Source organism: Salvelinus fontinalis, chromosome 20 (assembly GCF_029448725.1).
Source record: "Salvelinus fontinalis isolate EN_2023a chromosome 20, ASM2944872v1, whole genome shotgun sequence".
NCBI classification, from domain to species: domain Eukaryota; kingdom Metazoa; phylum Chordata; class Actinopteri; order Salmoniformes; family Salmonidae; genus Salvelinus; species Salvelinus fontinalis.
In genome coordinates, this window is record NC_074684.1 from 45,172,384 (window position 1) to 45,192,383 (window position 20,000).

Here is a 20,000-nt window from a genome sequence, read left to right on the forward strand (position 1 = left end):
GGGTCTGTGTGATCTGAGGGAAATAGGTGTCTCTAATATGGTCATACATTTGGCAGGAGGTTAGGAAGTGCAGCTCGGTTTCCACCTCATTTTGTGGGCAGTGTGCACATAGCCTGTCTTCTCTTGAGAGCCATGTCTGCCTACGGCGGCCTTTCTCAATAGCAAGGCTATGCTCACTGAGTCTGTACATATTCAAAGCTTTCCTTAAGTTTGGGTCAGTCACAGTGGTCAGGTATTCTGCCACTGTGTACTCTCTGTTTAGGGCCAAATAGCATTCTAGTTTGCTCTGTTTTTTTGTTAATTCTTTCCAATGTGTCAAGTAATTATCTTTTTGTTTTCTCATGATTTGGTTGGGTCTAATTGTGCTGTTGTCCTGGGGCTTTGTGGGGTGTGTTTGTGTTTGTGAACAGAGCCCTAGGACCAGCTTGCTTAGGGGACTCTTCTCCAGGTTCATCTCTCTCTCTCTCTCTCTCTCTCCTTCTCTCTCTCCCACTCTCTCTCTCTCTCTCTCTCTCTCTCTCTCTCTCTCTCTCTCTCTCGCTCCCTCTTCCTCTGCCCTCACCCCTTTTCTTACTGACAAGTCACGGTTTTGTCTAACCAGGAATGAAGGTCGGATTCTGTCTCATGGTCAGTACCAGAAGGTATTATCTCTGCCTGGTTGTCAGTACCAGAAGGTATTATCTCTGTCTGGTTGTCAGTACCAGAAGGTATTATCTCTGTCTGGATGTCAGTACCAGAAGGTATTATCTCTGTCTGGTTGTCAGTACCAGAAGGTATTATCTCTGTCTGGTTGTCAGTACCAGAAGGTATTATCTCTGTCTGGTTGTCAGTACCAGAAGGTATTATCTCTGTCTGGTTGTCAGTACCAGAAGGTATTATCTCTGCCTGGTTGTCAGTACCAGAAGGTATTATCTCTGTCTGGTTGTCAGTACAAGAAGGTATTATCTCTGTCTGGTTGTCAGTACCAGAAGGTATTATCTCTGTCTCATGGTCAGTACCAGAACGTATTATCTCTGTCTGGTTGTCAGTACCAGAAGGTATTATCTCTGCCTGGTTGTCAGTACCAGAAGGTATTATCTCTGTCTGGTTGTCAGTACCAGAAGGTATTATCTCTGTCTGGTTGTCAGTACCAGAAGGTATTATCTCTGTCTGGTTGTCAGTACCAGAAGGTATTATCTCTGCCTGGTTGTCAGTACCAGAAGGTATTATCTCTGTCTGGTTGTCAGTACCAGAAGGTATTATCTCTGTCTGGATGTCAGTACCAGAAGGTATTATCTCTGTCTGGTTGTCAGTACCAGAAGGTATTATCTCTGTCTGGATGTCAGTACCAGAAGGTATTATCTCTGTCTGGTTGTCAGTACCAGAAGGTATTATCTCTGTCTGGTTGTCAGTACCAGAAGGTATTATCTCTGTCTGGTTGTCAGTACCAGAAGGTATTATCTCTGTCTGGTTGTCAGTACCAGAAGGTATTATCTCTGCCTGGTTGTCAGTACCAGAAGGTATTATCTCTGTCTGGTTGTCAGTACAAGAAGGTATTATCTCTGTCTGGTTGTCAGTACCAGAAGGTATTATCTCTGTCTCATGGTCAGTACCAGAAGGTATTATCTCTGCCTGGTTGTCAGTACCAGAAGGTATTATCTCTGTCTGGTTGTCAGTACCAGAAGGTATTATCTCTGTCTGGTTGTCAGTACCAGAAGGTATTATCTCTGTCTGGTTGTCAGTACCAGAAGGTATTATCTCTGCCTGGTTGTCAGTACCAGAAGGTATTATCTCTGTCTGGTTGTCAGTACCAGAAGGTATTATCTCTGCCTGGTTGTCAGTACCAGAAGGTATTATCTCTGTCTGGTTGTCAGTACCAGAAGGTATTATCTCTGTCTGGATGTCAGTACCAGAAGGTATTATCTCTGTCTGGTTGTCAGTACCAGAAGGTATTATCTCTGTCTGGTTGTCAGTACCAGAAGGTATTATCTCTGTCTGTTTGTCAGTACCAGAAGGTATTATCTCTGCCTGGTTGTCAGTACCAGAAGGTATCATCTCTGTCTGGATGTCAGTACCAGAAGGTATTATCTCTGTCTGGATGTCAGTACCAGAAGGTATTATCTCTGTCTGGTTGTCAGTACCAGAAGGTATTATCTCTGTCTGGATGTCAGTACCAGAAGGTATTATCTCTGTCTGGTTGTCAGTACCAGAAGGTATTATCTCTGTCTGGTTGTCAGTACCAGAAGGTATTATCTCTGTCTGGTTGTCAGTACCAGAAGGTATTATCTCTGCCTGGTTGTCAGTACCAGAAGGTATTATCTCTGCCTGGTTGTCAGTACCAGAAGGTATTATCTCTGTCTGGATGTCAGTACCAGAAGGTATTATCTCTGCCTGGTTGTCAGTACCAGAAGGTATTATCTCTGTCTGTTTGTCAGTACCAGAAGGTATTATCTCTGTCTGGTTGTCAGTACCAGAAGGTATTATCTCTGTCTGGTTGTCAGTACCAGAAGGTATTATCTCTGTCTGGTTGTCAGTACCAGAAGGTATTATCTCTGTCTGGTTGTCAGTACCAGAAGGTATTATCTCTGTCTGGTTGTCAGTACCAGAAGGTATTATCTCTGTCTGGTTGTCAGTACCAGAAGGTATTATCTCTGTCTCGTTGTCAGTACCAGAAGGTATTATCTCTGTCTGGTTGTCAGTACCAGAAGGTATTATCTCTGTCTCATGGTCAGTACCAGAAGGTATTATCTCTGTCTGGTTGTCAGTACCAGAAGGTATTATCTCTGTCTCATGGTCAGTACCAGAAGGTATTATCTCTGTCTGGTTGTCAGTACCAGAAGGTATTATCTCTGTCTGGTTGTCAGTACCAGAAGGTATTATCTCTGTCTGGATGTCAGTACCAGAAGGTATTATCTCTGTCTGGTTGTCAGTACCAGAAGGTATTATCTCTGTCTCATGGTCAGTACCAGAAGGTATTATCTCTGTCTGGTTGTCAGTACCAGAAGGTATTATCTCTGCCTGGTTGTCAGTACCAGAAGGTATTATCTCTGTCTGGATGTCAGTACCAGAAGGTATTATCTCTGTCTGGTTGTCAGTACCAGAAGGTATTATCTCTGTCTGGATGTCAGTACCAGAAGGTATTATCTCTGCCTGGTTGTCAGTACCAGATGGTATTATCTCTGTCTGGATGTCAGTACCAGAAGGTATTATCTCTGTCTCATGGTCAGTACCAGAAGGTATTATCTCTGTCTGGTTGTCAGTACCAGAAGGTATTATCTCTGTCTGGTTGTCAGTACCAGAAGGTATTATCTCTGTCTGGTTGTCAGTACCAGAAGGTATTATCTCTGCCTGGTTGTCAGTACGAGAAAGTATTATCTCTGTCTGGTTGTCAGTACCAGAAGGTATTATCTCTGTCTGGTTGTCAGTACCAGAAGGTATTATCTCTGTCTGGTTGTCAGTACCAGAAGGTATTATCTCTGTCTGGTTGTCAGTACCAGAAGGTATTATCTCTGTCTGGATGTCAGTACCAGAAGGTATTATCTCTGCCTGGTTGTCAGTACCAGAAGGTATTATCTCTGTCTGGTTGTCAGTACCAGCAGGTAGTTTTATAGTGCAGTAAATACAGTTCAGTAAATATTATACAACGGAGGTCTGATTTTCTGTGGTGGAGCTTAAAGCTCTCTCTCACAGAGCCCTAACAGACAGCAGTTATCTCTCTCATAGAGCCCTAACAGACAGCAGTTATCTCTCTCATAGAGCCCTAACAGACAGCAGTTATCTTCCTCATAGAGCCACAACAGACAGCTGTTATCTTCCTCATAGAGCCCTAACAGACAGCAGTTATCTCTCATAGAGCCCTAACAGAAAGCAGTTATCTCTCTCATAGAGCCCTAACAGACAGCAGTTATCTCTCTCATAGAGCCCTAGCAGACAGCAGTTATCTCTCATAGAGCTCTAACAGACAGCAGTTATATCTCTCATAGAGCCCTAACAGACAGCAGTTATTTCCTCATAGAGCCCTAGCAGACAGCAGTTATCTCTCATAGAGCTCTAACAGACAGCAGTTATCTCTCATAGAGCCCTAACAGACAGCAGTTATCTCTCTCATAGAGCCCTAACAGAAAGCAGTTATCTCTCATAGCAGACAGCAGTTATCTCTCATAGAGCCCTAGCAGACATCCGTTATCTCTCTTAGAGCCCTAACAGACAGCAGTTATCTCTCTCACAGAGCCCTAACAGACAGCAGTTATCTCTCATAGCAGACAGCAGTTATCTCTCATAGAGCCCTAACAGACAGCAGATATCTCTCATAGCAGACAGCAGTTATCTCCCATAGAGCCCTAGCAGACATCAGTTATCTCTCATAGAGCCCTAACAGACAGCAGTTATCTCTCATAGAGCCCTAACAGACAGCAGTTATCTCTCATAGAGCCCTAACAGACAGCAGTTATCTCTCATAGAGCCCTAACAGACAGCAGTTATCTCTCATAGAGCCCTAACAGACAGCAGATATCTCTCATAGCAGACAGCAGTTATCTCCCATAGAGCCCTAGCAGACATCAGTTATCTCTCATAGAGCCCTAACAGACAGCAGTTATCTCTCTCACAGAGCCCTAACAGACAGCAGTTATCTCTCATAGCAGACAGCAGTTATCTCTCATAGAGCCCTAACAGACAGCAGATATCTCTCATAGCAGACAGCAGTTATCTCCCATAGAGCCCTAGCAGACATCAGTTATCTCTCATAGAGCCCTAACAGACAGCAGTTATCTCTCATAGAGCCCTAACAGACAGCAGTTATCTCTCATAGAGCCCTAACAGACAGCAGTTATCTCTCATAGAGCCCTAACAGACAGCAGTTATCTCTCATAGAGCCCTAACAGACAGCAGATATCTCTCATAGCAGACAGCAGTTATCTCCCATAGAGCCCTAGCAGACATCAGTTATCTCTCATAGAGCCCTAACAGACAGCAGTTATCTCTCTCACAGAGCCCTAACAGACAGCAGTTATCTCTCATAGCAGACAGCAGTTATCTCTCATAGAGCCCTAACAGACAGCAGATATCTCTCATAGCAGACAGCAGTTATCTCCCATAGAGCCCTAGCAGACATCAGTTATCTCTCATAGAGCCCTAACAGACAGCAGTTATCTCTCTCACAGAGCCCTAGCAGACAGCAGTTATCTCTCTCACAGAGCCCTAACATACAGCAGTTATTTCTCTCGTAGAGCCCTAACAGACAGCAGTTATCTCTCTCACAGAGCCCTAACAGACAGCAGTTATCTCTCTCATATAGCACTAGCAGACAGAAGACAACAGATAGTCCCTACCTGGGATGTGTTTGGAGTGGTTTGGTTAGGTAATATAGTCCCTCTACCTGGGATGTGTTTGGAGTGGTTTGGTTAGGTAATATAGTCCCTACCTGGGATGTGTTTGGAGTGGTTTGGTTAGGTAATATAGTCCCCTCTACCTGGGATGTGTTTGGAGTGGTTTGGTTAGGTAATATAGTCCCTCTACCTGGGATGTGTTTGGAGTGGTTTGGTTAGGTAATATAGTCCCTACCTGGGATGTGTTTGGAGTGGTTTGGTTAGGTAATATAGTCCCCTCTACCTGGGATGTGTTTGGAGTGGTTTGGTTAGGTAATATAGTCCCCTCTACCTGGGATGTGTTTGGAGTGGTTTGGTTAGGTAATATTGTCCCTCTACCTGGGATGTGTTTGGAGTGGTTTGGTTAGGTAATATAGTCCCTCTACCTGGGATGTGTTTGGAGTGGTTTGGTTAGGTAATATAGTCCCCTCTACCTGGGATGTGTTTGGAGTGGTTTGGTTAGGTAATATAGTCCCTCTACCTGGGATGTGTTTGGAGTGGTTTGGTTAGGTAATATAGTCCCTCTACCTGGGATGTGTTTGGAGTGGTTTGGTTAGGTAATATAGTCCCCTCTACCTGGGATGTGTTTGGAGTGGTTTGGTTAGGTAATATAGTCCCCTCTACCTGGGATGTGTTTGGAGTGGTTTGGTTAGGTAATATAGTCCCTCTACCTGGGATGTGTTTGGAGTGGTTTGGTTAGGTAATATAGTCCCTCTACCTGGGATGTGTTTGGAGTGGTTTGGTTAGGTAATATAGTCCCCTCTACCTGGGATGTGTTTGGAGTGGTTTGGTTAGGTAATATAGTCCCCTCTACCTGGGATGTGTTTGGAGTGGTTTGGTTAGGTAATATAGTCCCTCTACCTGGGATGTGTTTGGAGTGGTTTGGTTAGGTAATATAGTCCCCTCTACCTGGGATGTGTTTGGAGTGGTTTGGTTAGGTAATATAGTCCCTCTACCTGGGATGTGTTTGGAGTGGTTTGGTTAGGTAATATAGTCCCTCTACCTGGGATGTGTTTGGAGTGGTTTGGTTAGGTAATATAGTCCCTCTACCTGGGATGTGTTTGGAGTGGTTTGGTTAGGTAATATAGTCCCTCTACCTGGGATGTGTTTGGAGTGGTTTGGTTAGGTAATATAGTCCCTCTACCTGGGATGTGTTTGGAGTGGTTTGGTTAGGTAATATAGTCCCTCTACCTGGGATGTGTTTGGAGTGGTTTGGTTAGGTAATATAGTCCCTCTACCTGGGATGTGTTTGGAGTGGTTTGGTTAGGTAATATAGTCCCCTCTACCTGGGATGTGTTTGGAGTGGTTTGGTTAGGTAATATAGTCCCTCTACCTGGGATGTGTTTGGAGTGGTTTGGTTAGGTAATATAGTCCCCTCTACCTGGGATGTGTTTGGAGTGGTTTGGTTAGGTAATATAGTCCCTCTACCTGGGATGTGTTTGGAGTGGTTTGGTTAGGTAATATAGTCCCTCTACCTGGGATGTGTTTGGAGTGGTTTGGTTAGGTAATATAGTCCCCTCTACCTGGGATGTGTTTGGAGTGGTTTGGTTAGGTAATATAGTCCCTCTACCTGGGATGTGTTTGGAGTGGTTTGGTTAGGTAATATAGTCCCTCTACCTGGGATGTGTTTGGAGTGGTTTGGTTAGGTAATATAGTCCCTACCTGGGATGTGTTTGGAGTGGTTTGGTTAGGTAATATAGTCCCCTCTACCTGGGATGTGTTTGGAGTGGTTTGGTTAGGTAATATAGTCCCTCTACCTGGGATGTGTTTGGAGTGGTTTGGTTAGGTAATATAGTCCCTCTACCTGGGATGTGTTTGGAGTGGTTTGGTTAGGTAATATAGTCCCTCTACCTGGGATGTGTTTGGAGTGGTTTGGTTAGGTAATATAGTCCCTCTACCTGGGATGTGTTTGGAGTGGTTTGGTTAGGTAATATAGTCCCTCTACCTGGGATGTGTTTGGAGTGGTTTGGTTAGGTAATATAGTCCCCTCTACCTGGGATGTGTTTGGAGTGGTTTGGTTAGGTAATATAGTCCCCTCTACCTGGGATGTGTTTGGAGTGGTTTGGTTAGGTAATATAGTCCCCTCTACCTGGGATGTGTTTGGAGTGGTTTGGTTAGGTAATATAGTCCCTCTACCTGGGATGTGTTTGGAGTGGTTTGGTTAGGTAATATAGTCCCTCTACCTGGGATGTGTTTGGAGTGGTTTGGTTAGGTAATATAGTCCCTCTACCTGGGATGTGTTTGGAGTGGTTTGGTTAGGTAATATAGTCCCTCTACCTGGGATGTGTTTGGAGTGGTTTGGTTAGGTAATATAGTCCCTCTACCTGGGATGTGTTTGGAGTGGTTTGGTTAGGTAATATAGTCCCTCTACCTGGGATGTGTTTGGAGTGGTTTGGTTAGGTAATATAGTCCCTCTACCTGGGATGTGTTTGGAGTGGTTTGGTTAGGTAATATAGTCCCTCTACCTGGGATGTGTTTGGAGTGGTTTGGTTAGGTAATATAGTCCCCTCTACCTGGGATGTGTTTGGAGTGGTTTGGTTAGGTAATATAGTCCCTCTACCTGGGATGTGTTTGGAGTGGTTTGGTTAGGTAATATAGTCCCTCTACCTGGGATGTGTTTGGAGTGGTTTGGTTAGGTAATATAGTCCCTCTACCTGGGATGTGTTTGGAGTGGTTTGGTTAGGTAATATAGTCCCCTCTACCTGGGATGTGTTTGGAGTGGTTTGGTTAGGTAATATAGTCCCTCTACCTGGGATGTGTTTGGAGTGGTTTGGTTAGGTAATATAGTCCCTCTACCTGGGATGTGTTTGGAGTGGTTTGGTTAGGTAATATAGTCCCCTCTACCTGGGATGTGTTTGGAGTGGTTTGGTTAGGTAATATAGTCCCCCTACCTGGGATGTGTTTGGAGTGGTTTGGTTAGGTAATATAGTCCCTCTACCTGGGATGTGTTTGGAGTGGTTTGGTTAGGTAATATAGTCCCCCTACCTGGGATGTGTTTGGAGTGGTTTGGTTAGGTAATATAGTCCCCTCTACCTGGGATGTGTTTGGAGTGGTTTGGTTAGGTAATATAGTCCCCTCTACCTGGGATGTGTTTGGAGTGGTTTGGTTAGGTAATATAGTCCCCTCTACCTGGGATGTGTTTGGAGTGGTTTGGTTAGGTAATATAGTCCCCTCTACCTGGGATGTGTTTGGAGTGGTTTGGTTAGGTAATATAGTCCCCTCTACCTGGGATGTGTTTGGAGTGGTTTGGTTAGGTAATATAGTCCCCTCTACCTGGGATGTGTTTGGAGTGGTTTGGTTAGGTAATATAGTCCCTCTACCTGGGATGTGTTTGGAGTGGTTTGGTTAGGTAATATAGTCCCTCTACCTGGGATGTGTTTGGAGTGGTTTGGTTAGGTAATATAGTCCCTACCTGGGATGTGTTTGGAGTGGTGTGGTTAGGTAATATAGTCTCTACCTGGGATGTGTTTGGAGTGGTTTGGTTAGGTAATATAGTCCCTCTACCTGGGATGTGTTTGGAGTGGTTTGGTTAGGTAATATAGTCCCTCTACCTGGGATGTGTTTGGAGTGGTTTGGTTAGGTAATATAGTCCCCTCTACCTGGGATGTGTTTGGAGTGGTTTGGTTAGGTAATATAGTCCCTCTACCTGGGATGTGTTTGGAGTGGTTTGGTTAGGTAATATAGTCCCCTCTACCTGGGATGTGTTTGGAGTGGTTTGGTTAGGTAATATAGTCCCCTCTACCTGGGATGTGTTTGGAGTGGTTTGGTTAGGTAATATAGTCCCTCTACCTGGGATGTGTTTGGAGTGGTTTGGTTAGGTAATATAGTCCCTCTACCTGGGATGTGTTTGGAGTGGTTTGGTTAGGTAATATAGTCCCCTACCTGGGATGTGTTTGGAGTGGTTTGGTTAGGTAATATAGTCCCTCTACCTGGGATGTGTTTGGAGTGGTTTGGTTAGGTAATATAGTCCCTCTACCTGGGATGTGTTTGGAGTGGTTTGGTTAGGTAATATAGTCCCTCTACCTGGGATGTGTTTGGAGTGGTTTGGTTAGGTAATATAGTCCCTCTACCTGGGATGTGTTTGGAGTGGTTTGGTTAGGTAATATAGTCCCCTCTACCTGGGATGTGTTTGGAGTGGTTTGGTTAGGTAATATAGTCCCCTCTACCTGGGATGTGTTTGGAGTGGTTTGGTTAGGTAATATAGTCCCTCTACCTGGGATGTGTTTGGAGTGGTTTGGTTAGGTAATATAGTCCCTCTACCTGGGATGTGTTTGGAGTGGTTTGGTTAGGTAATATAGTCCCTCTACCTGGGATGTGTTTGGAGTGGTTTGGTTAGGTAATATAGTCCCCTACCTGGGATGTGTTTGGAGTGGTTTGGTTAGGTAATATAGTCCCTCTACCTGGGATGTGTTTGGAGTGGTTTGGTTAGGTAATATAGTCCCTCTACCTGGGATGTGTTTGGAGTGGTTTGGTTAGGTAATATAGTCCCTCTACCTGGGATGTGTTTGGAGTGGTTTGGTTAGGTAATATAGTCCCTCTACCTGGGATGTGTTTGGAGTGGTTTGGTTAGGTAATATAGTCCCTCTACCTGGGATGTGTTTGGAGTGGTTTGGTTAGGTAATATAGTCCCCTCTACCTGGGATGTGTTTGGAGTGGTTTGGTTAGGTAATATAGTCCCTCTACCTGGGATGTGTTTGGAGTGGTTTGGTTAGGTAATATAGTCCCTCTACCTGGGATGTGTTTGGAGTGGTTTGGTTAGGTAATATAGTCCCTCTACCTGGGATGTGTTTGGAGTGGTTTGGTTAGGTAATATAGTCCCTCTACCTGGGATGTGTTTGGAGTGGTTTGGTTAGGTAATATAGTCCCCCTACCTGGGATGTGTTTGGAGTGGTTTGGTTAGGTAATATAGTCCCTCTACCTGGGATGTGTTTGGAGTGGTTTGGTTAGGTAATATAGTCCCTCTACCTGGGATGTGTTTGGAGTGGTTTGGTTAGGTAATATAGTCCCCTCTACCTGGGATGTGTTTGGAGTGGTTTGGTTAGGTAATATAGTCCCTCTACCTGGGATGTGTTTGGAGTGGTTTGGTTAGGTAATATAGTCCCCTCTACCTGGGATGTGTTTGGAGTGGTTTGGTTAGGTAATATAGTCCCTCTACCTGGGATGTGTTTGGAGTGGTTTGGTTAGGTAATATAGTCCCTCTACCTGGGATGTGTTTGGAGTGGTTTGGTTAGGTAATATAGTCCCTCTACCTGGGATGTGTTTGGAGTGGTTTGGTTAGGTAATATAGTCCCTCTACCTGGGATGTGTTTGGAGTGGTTTGGTTAGGTAATATAGTCCCTCTACCTGGGATGTGTTTGGAGTGGTTTGGTTAGGTAATATAGTCCCTCTACCTGGGATGTGTTTGGAGTGGTTTGGTTAGGTAATATAGTCCCTCTACCTGGGATGTGTTTGGAGTGGTTTGGTTAGGTAATATAGTCCCCTCTACCTGGGATGTGTTTGGAGTGGTTTGGTTAGGTAATATAGTCCCCTCTACCTGGGATGTGTTTGGAGTGGTTTGGTTAGGTAATATAGTCCCCTCTACCTGGGGTGTGTTTGGAGTGGTTTGGTTAGGTAATATAGTCCCTCTACCTGGGATGTGTTTGGAGTGGTTTGGTTAGGTAATATAGTCCCTCTACCTGGGATGTGTTTGGAGTGGTTTGGTTAGGTAATATAGTCCCTACCTGGGATGTGTTTGGAGTGGTGTGGTTAGGTAATATAGTCTCCACCTGGGATGTGTTTGGAGTGGTTTGGTTAGGTAATATAGTCCCTCTACCTGGGATGTGTTTGGAGTGGTTTGGTTAGGTAATATAGTCCCTCTACCTGGGATGTGTTTGGAGTGGTTTGGTTAGGTAATATAGTCCCCTCTACCTGGGATGTGTTTGGAGTGGTTTGGTTAGGTAATATAGTCCCTCTACCTGGGATGTGTTTGGAGTGGTTTGGTTAGGTAATATAGTCCCCTCTACCTGGGATGTGTTTGGAGTGGTTTGGTTAGGTAATATAGTCCCTCTACCTGGGATGTGTTTGGAGTGGTTTGGTTAGGTAATATAGTCCCTCTACCTGGGATGTGTTTGGAGTGGTTTGGTTAGGTAATATAGTCCCTCTACCTGGGATGTGTTTGGAGTGGTTTGGTTAGGTAATATAGTCCCCTCTACCTGGGATGTGTTTGGAGTGGTTTGGTTAGGTAATATAGTCCCCCTACCTGGGATGTGTTTGGAGTGGTTTGGTTAGGTAATATAGTCCCTCTACCTGGGATGTGTTTGGAGTGGTTTGGTTAGGTAATATAGTCCCTACCTGGGATGTGTTTGGAGTGGTTTGGTTAGGTAATATAGTCCCCTCTACCTGGGATGTGTTTGGAGTGGTTTGGTTAGGTAATATAGTCCCTCTACCTGGGATGTGTTTGGAGTGGTTTGGTTAGGTAATATAGTCCCCTCTACCTGGGATGTGTTTGGAGTGGTTTGGTTAGGTAATATAGTCCCTCTACCTGGGATGTGTTTGGAGTGGTTTGGTTAGGTAATATAGTCCCTCTACCTGGGATGTGTTTGGAGTGGTTTGGTTAGGTAATATAGTCCCTCTACCTGGGATGTGTTTGGAGTGGTTTGGTTAGGTAATATAGTCCCTCTACCTGGGATGTGTTTGGAGTGGTTTGGTTAGGTAATATAGTCCCTCTACCTGGGATGTGTTTGGAGTGGTTTGGTTAGGTAATATAGTCCCCTCTACCTGGGATGTGTTTGGAGTGGTTTGGTTAGGTAATATAGTCCCCTCTACCTGGGATGTGTTTGGAGTGGTTTGGTTAGGTAATATAGTCCCTCTACCTGGGATGTGTTTGGAGTGGTTTGGTTAGGTAATATAGTCCCCTCTACCTGGGATGTGTTTGGAGTGGTTTGGTTAGGTAATATAGTCCCTCTACCTGGGATGTGTTTGGAGTGGTTTGGTTAGGTAATATAGTCCCTCTACCTGGGATGTGTTTGGAGTGGTTTGGTTAGGTAATATAGTCCCCTCTACCTGGGATGTGTTTGGAGTGGTTTGGTTAGGTAATATAGTCCCTCTACCTGGGATGTGTTTGGAGTGGTTTGGTTAGGTAATATAGTCCCTCTACCTGGGATGTGTTTGGAGTGGTTTGGTTAGGTAATATAGTCCCTCTACCTGGGATGTGTTTGGAGTGGTTTGGTTAGGTAATATAGTCCCTCTACCTGGGATGTGTTTGGAGTGGTTTGGTTAGGTAATATAGTCCCTCTACCTGGGATGTGTTTGGAGTGGTTTGGTTAGGTAATATAGTCCCTCTACCTGGGATGTGTTTGGAGTGGTTTGGTTAGGTAATATAGTCCCTCTACCTGGGATGTGTTTGGAGTGGTTTGGTTAGGTAATATAGTCCCTCTACCTGGGATGTGTTTGGAGTGGTTTGGTTAGGTAATATAGTCCCTCTACCTGGGATGTGTTTGGAGTGGTTTGGTTAGGTAATATAGTCCCTCTACCTGGGATGTGTTTGGAGTGGTTTGGTTAGGTAATATAGTCCCCTACCTGGGATGTGTTTGGAGTGGTTTGGTTAGGTAATATAGTCCCTCTACCTGGGATGTGTTTGGAGTGGTTTGGTTAGGTAATATAGTCCCTCTACCTGGGATGTGTTTGGAGTGGTTTGGTTAGGTAATATAGTCCCCTCTACCTGGGATGTGTTTGGAGTGGTTTGGTTAGGTAATATAGTCCCCTCTACCTGGGATGTGTTTGGAGTGGTTTGGTTAGGTAATATAGTCCCTCTACCTGGGATGTGTTTGGAGTGGTTTGGTTAGGTAATATAGTCCCCTCTACCTGGGATGTGTTTGGAGTGGTTTGGTTAGGTAATATAGTCCCTCTACCTGGGATGTGTTTGGAGTGGTTTGGTTAGGTAATATAGTCCCTCTACCTGGGATGTGTTTGGAGTGGTTTGGTTAGGTAATATAGTCCCCTCTACCTGGGATGTGTTTGGAGTGGTTTGGTTAGGTAATATAGTCCCTCTACCTGGGATGTGTTTGGAGTGGTTTGGTTAGGTAATATAGTCCCTCTACCTGGGATGTGTTTGGAGTGGTTTGGTTAGGTAATATAGTCCCTCTACCTGGGATGTGTTTGGAGTGGTTTGGTTAGGTAATATAGTCCCTCTACCTGGGATGTGTTTGGAGTGGTTTGGTTAGGTAATATAGTCCCTCTACCTGGGATGTGTTTGGAGTGGTTTGGTTAGGTAATATAGTCCCTCTACCTGGGATGTGTTTGGAGTGGTTTGGTTAGGTAATATAGTCCCTCTACCTGGGATGTGTTTGGAGTGGTTTGGTTAGGTAATATAGTCCCTCTACCTGGGATGTGTTTGGAGTGGTTTGGTTAGGTAATATAGTCCCTCTACCTGGGATGTGTTTGGAGTGGTTTGGTTAGGTAATATAGTCCCTCTACCTGGGATGTGTTTGGAGTGGTTTGGTTAGGTAATATAGTCCCTACCTGGGATGTGTTTGGAGTGGTTTGGTTAGGTAATATAGTCCCTCTACCTGGGATGTGTTTGGAGTGGTTTGGTTAGGTAATATAGTCCCTCTACCTGGGATGTGTTTGGAGTGGTTTGGTTAGGTAATATAGTCCCTCTACCTGGGATGTGTTTGGAGTGGTTTGGTTAGGTAATATAGTCCCTCTACCTGGGATGTGTTTGGAGTGGTTTGGTTAGGTAATATAGTCCCCTCTACCTGGGATGTGTTTGGAGTGGTTTGGTTAGGTAATATAGTCCCTCTACCTGGGATGTGTTTGGAGTGGTTTGGTTAGGTAATATAGTCCCTCTACCTGGGATGTGTTTGGAGTGGTTTGGTTAGGTAATATAGTCCCTCTACCTGGGATGTGTTTGGAGTGGTTTGGTTAGGTAATATAGTCCCTCTACCTGGGATGTGTTTGGAGTGGTTTGGTTAGGTAATATAGTCCCTCTACCTGGGATGTGTTTGGAGTGGTTTGGTTAGGTAATATAGTCCCTCTACCTGGGATGTGTTTGGAGTGGTTTGGTTAGGTAATATAGTCCCTCTACCTGGGATGTGTTTGGAGTGGTTTGGTTAGGTAATATAGTCCCCTCTACCTGGGATGTGTTTGGAGTGGTTTGGTTAGGTAATATAGTCCCCTCTACCTGGGATGTGTTTGGAGTGGTTTGGTTAGGTAATATAGTCCCTCTACCTGGGATGTGTTTGGAGTGGTTTGGTTAGGTAATATAGTCCCCTCTACCTGGGATGTGTTTGGAGTGGTTTGGTTAGGTAATATAGTCCCTCTACCTGGGATGTGTTTGGAGTGGTGTGGTTAGGTAATATAGTCCCTCTACCTGGGATGTGTTTGGAGTGGTTTGGTTAGGTAATATTGTCCCTCTACCTGGGATGTGTTTGGAGTGGTTTGGTTAGGTAATATAGTCCCCTACCTGGGATGTGTTTGGAGTGGTTTGGTTAGGTAATATAGTCCCTCTACCTGGGATGTGTTTGGAGTGGTTTGGTTAGGTAATATAGTCCCTCTACCTGGGATGTGTTTGGAGTGGTTTGGTTAGGTAATATAGTCCCTCTACCTGGGATGTGTTTGGAGTGGTTTGGTTAGGTAATATAGTCCCTCTACCTGGGATGTGTTTGGAGTGGTTTGGTTAGGTAATATAGTCCCCTCTACCTGGGATGTGTTTGGAGTGGTTTGGTTAGGTAATATAGTCCCTCTACCTGGGATGTGTTTGGAGTGGTTTGGTTAGGTAATATAGTCCCCTACCTGGGATGTGTTTGGAGTGGTTTGGTTAGGTAATATAGTCTCTACCTGGGATGTGTTTGGAGTGGTTTGGTTAGGTAATATAGTCCCTCTACCTGGGATGTGTTTGGAGTGGTTTGGTTAGGTAATATAGTCCCCCTACCTGGGATGTGTTTGGAGTGGTTTGGTTAGGTAATATAGTCCCTCTACCTGGGATGTGTTTGGAGTGGTTTGGTTAGGTAATATAGTCCCTACCTGGGATGTGTTTGGAGTGGTTTGGTTAGGTAATATAGTCCCTCTACCTGGGGTGTGTTTGGAGTGGTTTGGTTAGGTAATATAGTCCCTCTACCTGGGATGTGTTTGGAGTGGTTTGGTTAGGTAATATAGTCCCTCTACCTGGGATGTGTTTGGAGTGGTTTGGTTAGGTAATATAGTCCCTACCTGGGATGTGTTTGGAGTGGTGTGGTTAGGTAATATAGTCCCTCTACCTGGGATGTGTTTGGAGTGGTTTGGTTAGGTAATATAGTCCCCTACCTGGGATGTGTTTGGAGTGGTTTGGTTAGGTAATATAGTCCCTCTACCTGGGATGTGTTTGGAGTGGTTTGGTTAGGTAATATAGTCCCTCTACCTGGGATGTGTTTGGAGTGGTTTGGTTAGGTAATATAGTCCCCTCTACCTGGGATGTGTTTGGAGTGGTTTGGTTAGGTAATATAGTCCCCTCTACCTGGGATGTGTTTGGAGTGGTTTGGTTAGGTAATATAGTCCCTCTACCTGGGATGTGTTTGGAGTGGTTTGGTTAGGTAATATAGTCCCCTCTACCTGGGATGTGTTTGGAGTGGTTTGGTTAGGTAATATAGTCCCTCTACCTGGGATGTGTTTGGAGTGGTTTGGTTAGGTAATATAGTCCCTCTACCTGGGGTGTGTTTGGAGTGGTTTGGTTAGGGAATATAGTCCCCTCTACCTGGGGTGTGTTTGGAGTGGTTTGGTTAGGTAATATAGTCCCTCTACCTGGGATGTGTTTGGAGTGGTTTGGTTAGGTAATATAGTCTCTACCTGGGATGTGTTTGGAGTGGTTTGGTTAGGTAATATAGTCCCTCTACCTGGGATGTGTTTGGAGTGGTTTGGTTAGGTAATATAGTCCCTCTACCTGGGATGTGTTTGGAGTGGTTTGGTTAGGTAATATAGTCCCTCTACCTGGGATGTGTTTGGAGTGGTTTGGTTAGGTAATATAGTCCCTCTACCTGGGATGTGTTTGGAGTGGTTTGGTTAGGTAATATAGTCCCTCTACCTGGGATGTGTTTGGAGTGGTTTGGTTAGGTAATATAGTCCCTCTACCTGGGATGTGTTTGGAGTGGTTTGGTTAGGTAATATAGTCCCTCTACCTGGGATGTGTTTGGAGTGGTTTGGTTAGGTAATATAGTCCCTCTACCTGGGATGTGTTTGGAGTGGTTTGGTTAGGTAATATAGTCCCTCTACCTGGGATGTGTTTGGAGTGGTTTGGTTAGGTAATATAGTCCCTCTACCTGGGATGTGTTTGGAGTGGTTTGGTTAGGTAATATAGTCCCTCTACCTGGGATGTGTTTGGAGTGGTTTGGTTAGGTAATATAGTCCCTCTACCTGGGATGTGTTTGGAGTGGTTTGGTTAGGTAATATAGTCCCTCTACCTGGGATGTGTTTGGAGTGGTTTGGTTAGGTAATATAGTCCCCCTACCTGGGATGTGTTTGGAGTGGTTTGGTTAGGTAATATAGTCCCTCTACCTGGGATGTGTTTGGAGTGGTTTGGTTAGGTAATATAGTCCCTCTACCTGGGATGTGTTTGGAGTGGTTTGGTTAGGTAATATAGTCCCCTACCTGGGATGTGTTTGGAGTGGTTTGGTTAGGTAATATAGTCCCTCTACCTGGGATGTGTTTGGAGTGGTTTGGTTAGGTAATATAGTCCCTCTACCTGGGATGTGTTTGGAGTGGTTTGGTTAGGTAATATAGTCCCTCTACCTGGGATGTGTTTGGAGTGGTTTGGTTAGGTAATATAGTCCCTCTACCTGGGATGTGTTTGGAGTGGTTTGGTTAGGTAATATAGTCCCTCTACCTGGGATGTGTTTGGAGTGGTTTGGTTAGGTAATATAGTCCCTCTACCTGGGATGTGTTTGGAGTGGTTTGGTTAGGTAATATAGTCCCCTCTACCTGGGATGTGTTTGGAGTGGTTTGGTTAGGTAATATAGTCCCCTCTACCTGGGATGTGTTTGGAGTGGTTTGGTTAGGTAATATAGTCCCTCTACCTGGGATGTGTTTGGAGTGGTTTGGTTAGGTAATATAGTCCCTCTACCTGGGATGTGTTTGGAGTGGTTTGGTTAGGTAATATAGTCCCTCTACCTGGGATGTGTTTGGAGTGGTTTGGTTAGGTAATATAGTCCCTCTACCTGGGATGTGTTTGGAGTGGTTTGGTTAGGTAATATAGTCCCCTCTACCTGGGATGTGTTTGGAGTGGTTTGGTTAGGTAATATAGTCCCTCTACCTGGGATGTGTTTGGAGTGGTTTGGTTAGGTAATATAGTCCCTCTACCTGGGATGTGTTTGGAGTGGTTTGGTTAGGTAATATAGTCTCTACCTGGGATGTGTTTGGAGTGGTTTGGTTAGGTAATATAGTCCCTCTACCTGGGATGTGTTTGGAGTGGTTTGGTTAGGTAATATAGTCCCTCTACCTGGGGTGTGTTTGGAGTGGTTTGGTTAGGTAATATAGTCCCTCTACCTGGGATGTGTTTGGAGTGGTTTGGTTAGGTAATATAGTCCCTCTACCTGGGATGTGTTTGGAGTGGTTTGGTTAGGTAATATAGTCCCTCTACCTGGGATGTGTTTGGAGTGGTTTGGTTAGGTAATATAGTCCCCCTACCTGGGATGTGTTTGGAGTGGTTTGGTTAGGTAATATAGTCCCTCTACCTGGGATGTGTTTGGAGTGGTTTGGTTAGGTAATATAGTCCCTCTACCTGGGATGTGTTTGGAGTGGTTTGGTTAGGGAATATAGTCCCTCTACCTGGGATGTGTTTGGAGTGGTTTGGTTAGGGAATATAGTCCCTCTACCTGGGATGTGTTTGGAGTGGTTTGGTTAGGTAATATAGTCCCTCTACCTGGGATGTGTTTGGAGTGGTTTGGTTAGGTAATATAGTCCCCTCTACCTGGGATGTGTTTGGAGTGGTTTGGTTAGGTAATATAGTCCCTCTACCTGGGATGTGTTTGGAGTGGTTTGGTTAGGTAATATAGTCCCCTCTACCTGGGATGTGTTTGGAGTGGTTTGGTTAGGTAATATAGTCCCTCTACCTGGGATGTGTTTGGAGTGGTTTGGTTAGGTAATATAGTCCCCTCTACCTGGGATGTGTTTGGCCCAGCCGATGATGACCACCAGTTCTCTGTCAGCCAGGTCACACAGTGTGGTCAGGGCCTTGATGTATCCGTCTGGCATGGTCGGGTCTGGCATGGCATATATCTTCTCTGGTTCAACCACCAGCAGGTGAGACACAATCTTTGTCACTGAGGAAGGGGAAGGAAGGAAGGAAGGAAGGATGAGAGAGAGAGAGAGAGAGAGAGAGAGAGAGAGGAGAGAGAGAGAGAGAGAGAGAGAGAGAGAGAGAGAGAGAGAGAGAGAGAGAGAGAGAGAGAGAGAGAGAGAGAGAGAGAGAGAGAGAGAGAGAGAGAGAGAGAGAGAGAGAGAGAGAGAGACAGAGAGAGAGACAGAGAGAGAGACAGAGACAGAGACAGAGACAGAGACAGAGACAGAGACAGAGACAGAGACAGAGACAGAGACAGAGACAGAGACAGAGACAGACAGACAGACAGACAGACAGACAGACAGACAGAGATGTTAACATATGTTTCCCGTGCCAATAAAGCCCATTGAATTGAATTGAGAGAGAGACAGAGACAGAGACAGAGACAGACAGAGACAGACAGAGACAGACAGACAGAGACAGACAGAGACAGAGACAGAGACAGAGACAGAGACAGAGAGACAGAGACAGAGAGACAGAGAGACAGAGAGACAGAGAGACAGAGAGACAGAGAGACAGAGAGACAGAGAGACAGAGAGACAGAGAGACAGAGACAGAGACAGAGAGATAAGATGTGTGGTTAGATGGTTGGGAATAGCCAGGGATGGTGAACAGACATAGACATAACTAGGAAGAGTTCCTATTGTTGTGACTCACATGGCTTTTTGGCAGGAGGGGGAAGTGTCAGGCCTAGATAGGCCCCGTTCTCCGTGTCCCCCATTCTCCTCTTGTACTTCTGTCTTCCACCCCTCACACGATCCAGACGCACACCTGGAAATAAAACCACAGGAAAACATCAATGTGAATTTCACAATAAACTTGAGATTCATGCCCGGGCATTACAAGGAAAACAATGTAATACGCTGTACGAAGTCATGTGATCTTCTTCTGTTCAGTATGAGCCCCGAGACTTGCTCTGCATAGGACCTCACTGCTGAAGATATGATCAAATTCTACCATTATATATGACACCATGCAAAGTAATGTGATCTGATAGTGTTATGTTGGGGGTAGTCAGACTATATAAAGTATTGTGATCTGATAGTGTAAAGTTAGGCATCTGGACCCATCAAAGGGAACGTTATAAGGCTTTGTCTGTCAATGTGTCTTTCCTTTGATGACGGCCAGCAAAGACCAGAGAGCTGTTTCCTTTGAGTTTCACCAGTAAATGATTGAAACGTCATCCTAATTCTATTCATCATTCACCTCACTGGCTGCTTCTCCTACTACTGTCCCTCCTCCAAACAGGTTGGACCCCTACTGTCCCTCCACCAGACAGGTTGGAGCACTACTGTCCCTCCTCCAGACAGGTTGGACCACTACTGTCCCTCCTCCAGACAGGTTGGACCACTACTGTCCCTCCTCCAAAC

The 20,000-nt window shown here is 45.0% G+C and overlaps 1 protein-coding gene across 1 annotated transcript in view; it reads right to left on the minus strand.

Moving 5' to 3' along the window:
• Positions 1-20,000, minus strand: part of LOC129817910 (steroid hormone receptor ERR2-like) — a 179,488-nt gene that overhangs the window by 10,559 nt on the left and 148,929 nt on the right. The window contains exons 5-6 of the mRNA XM_055873508.1: positions 19,288-19,401; positions 18,452-18,613 (exon numbers count right to left, since the gene is read on the minus strand). Of these exons, the coding sequence (XP_055729483.1) occupies positions 18,452-18,613; positions 19,288-19,401 (276 nt within the window). The remainder of the gene's footprint in view (positions 1-18,451; positions 18,614-19,287; positions 19,402-20,000) is intronic.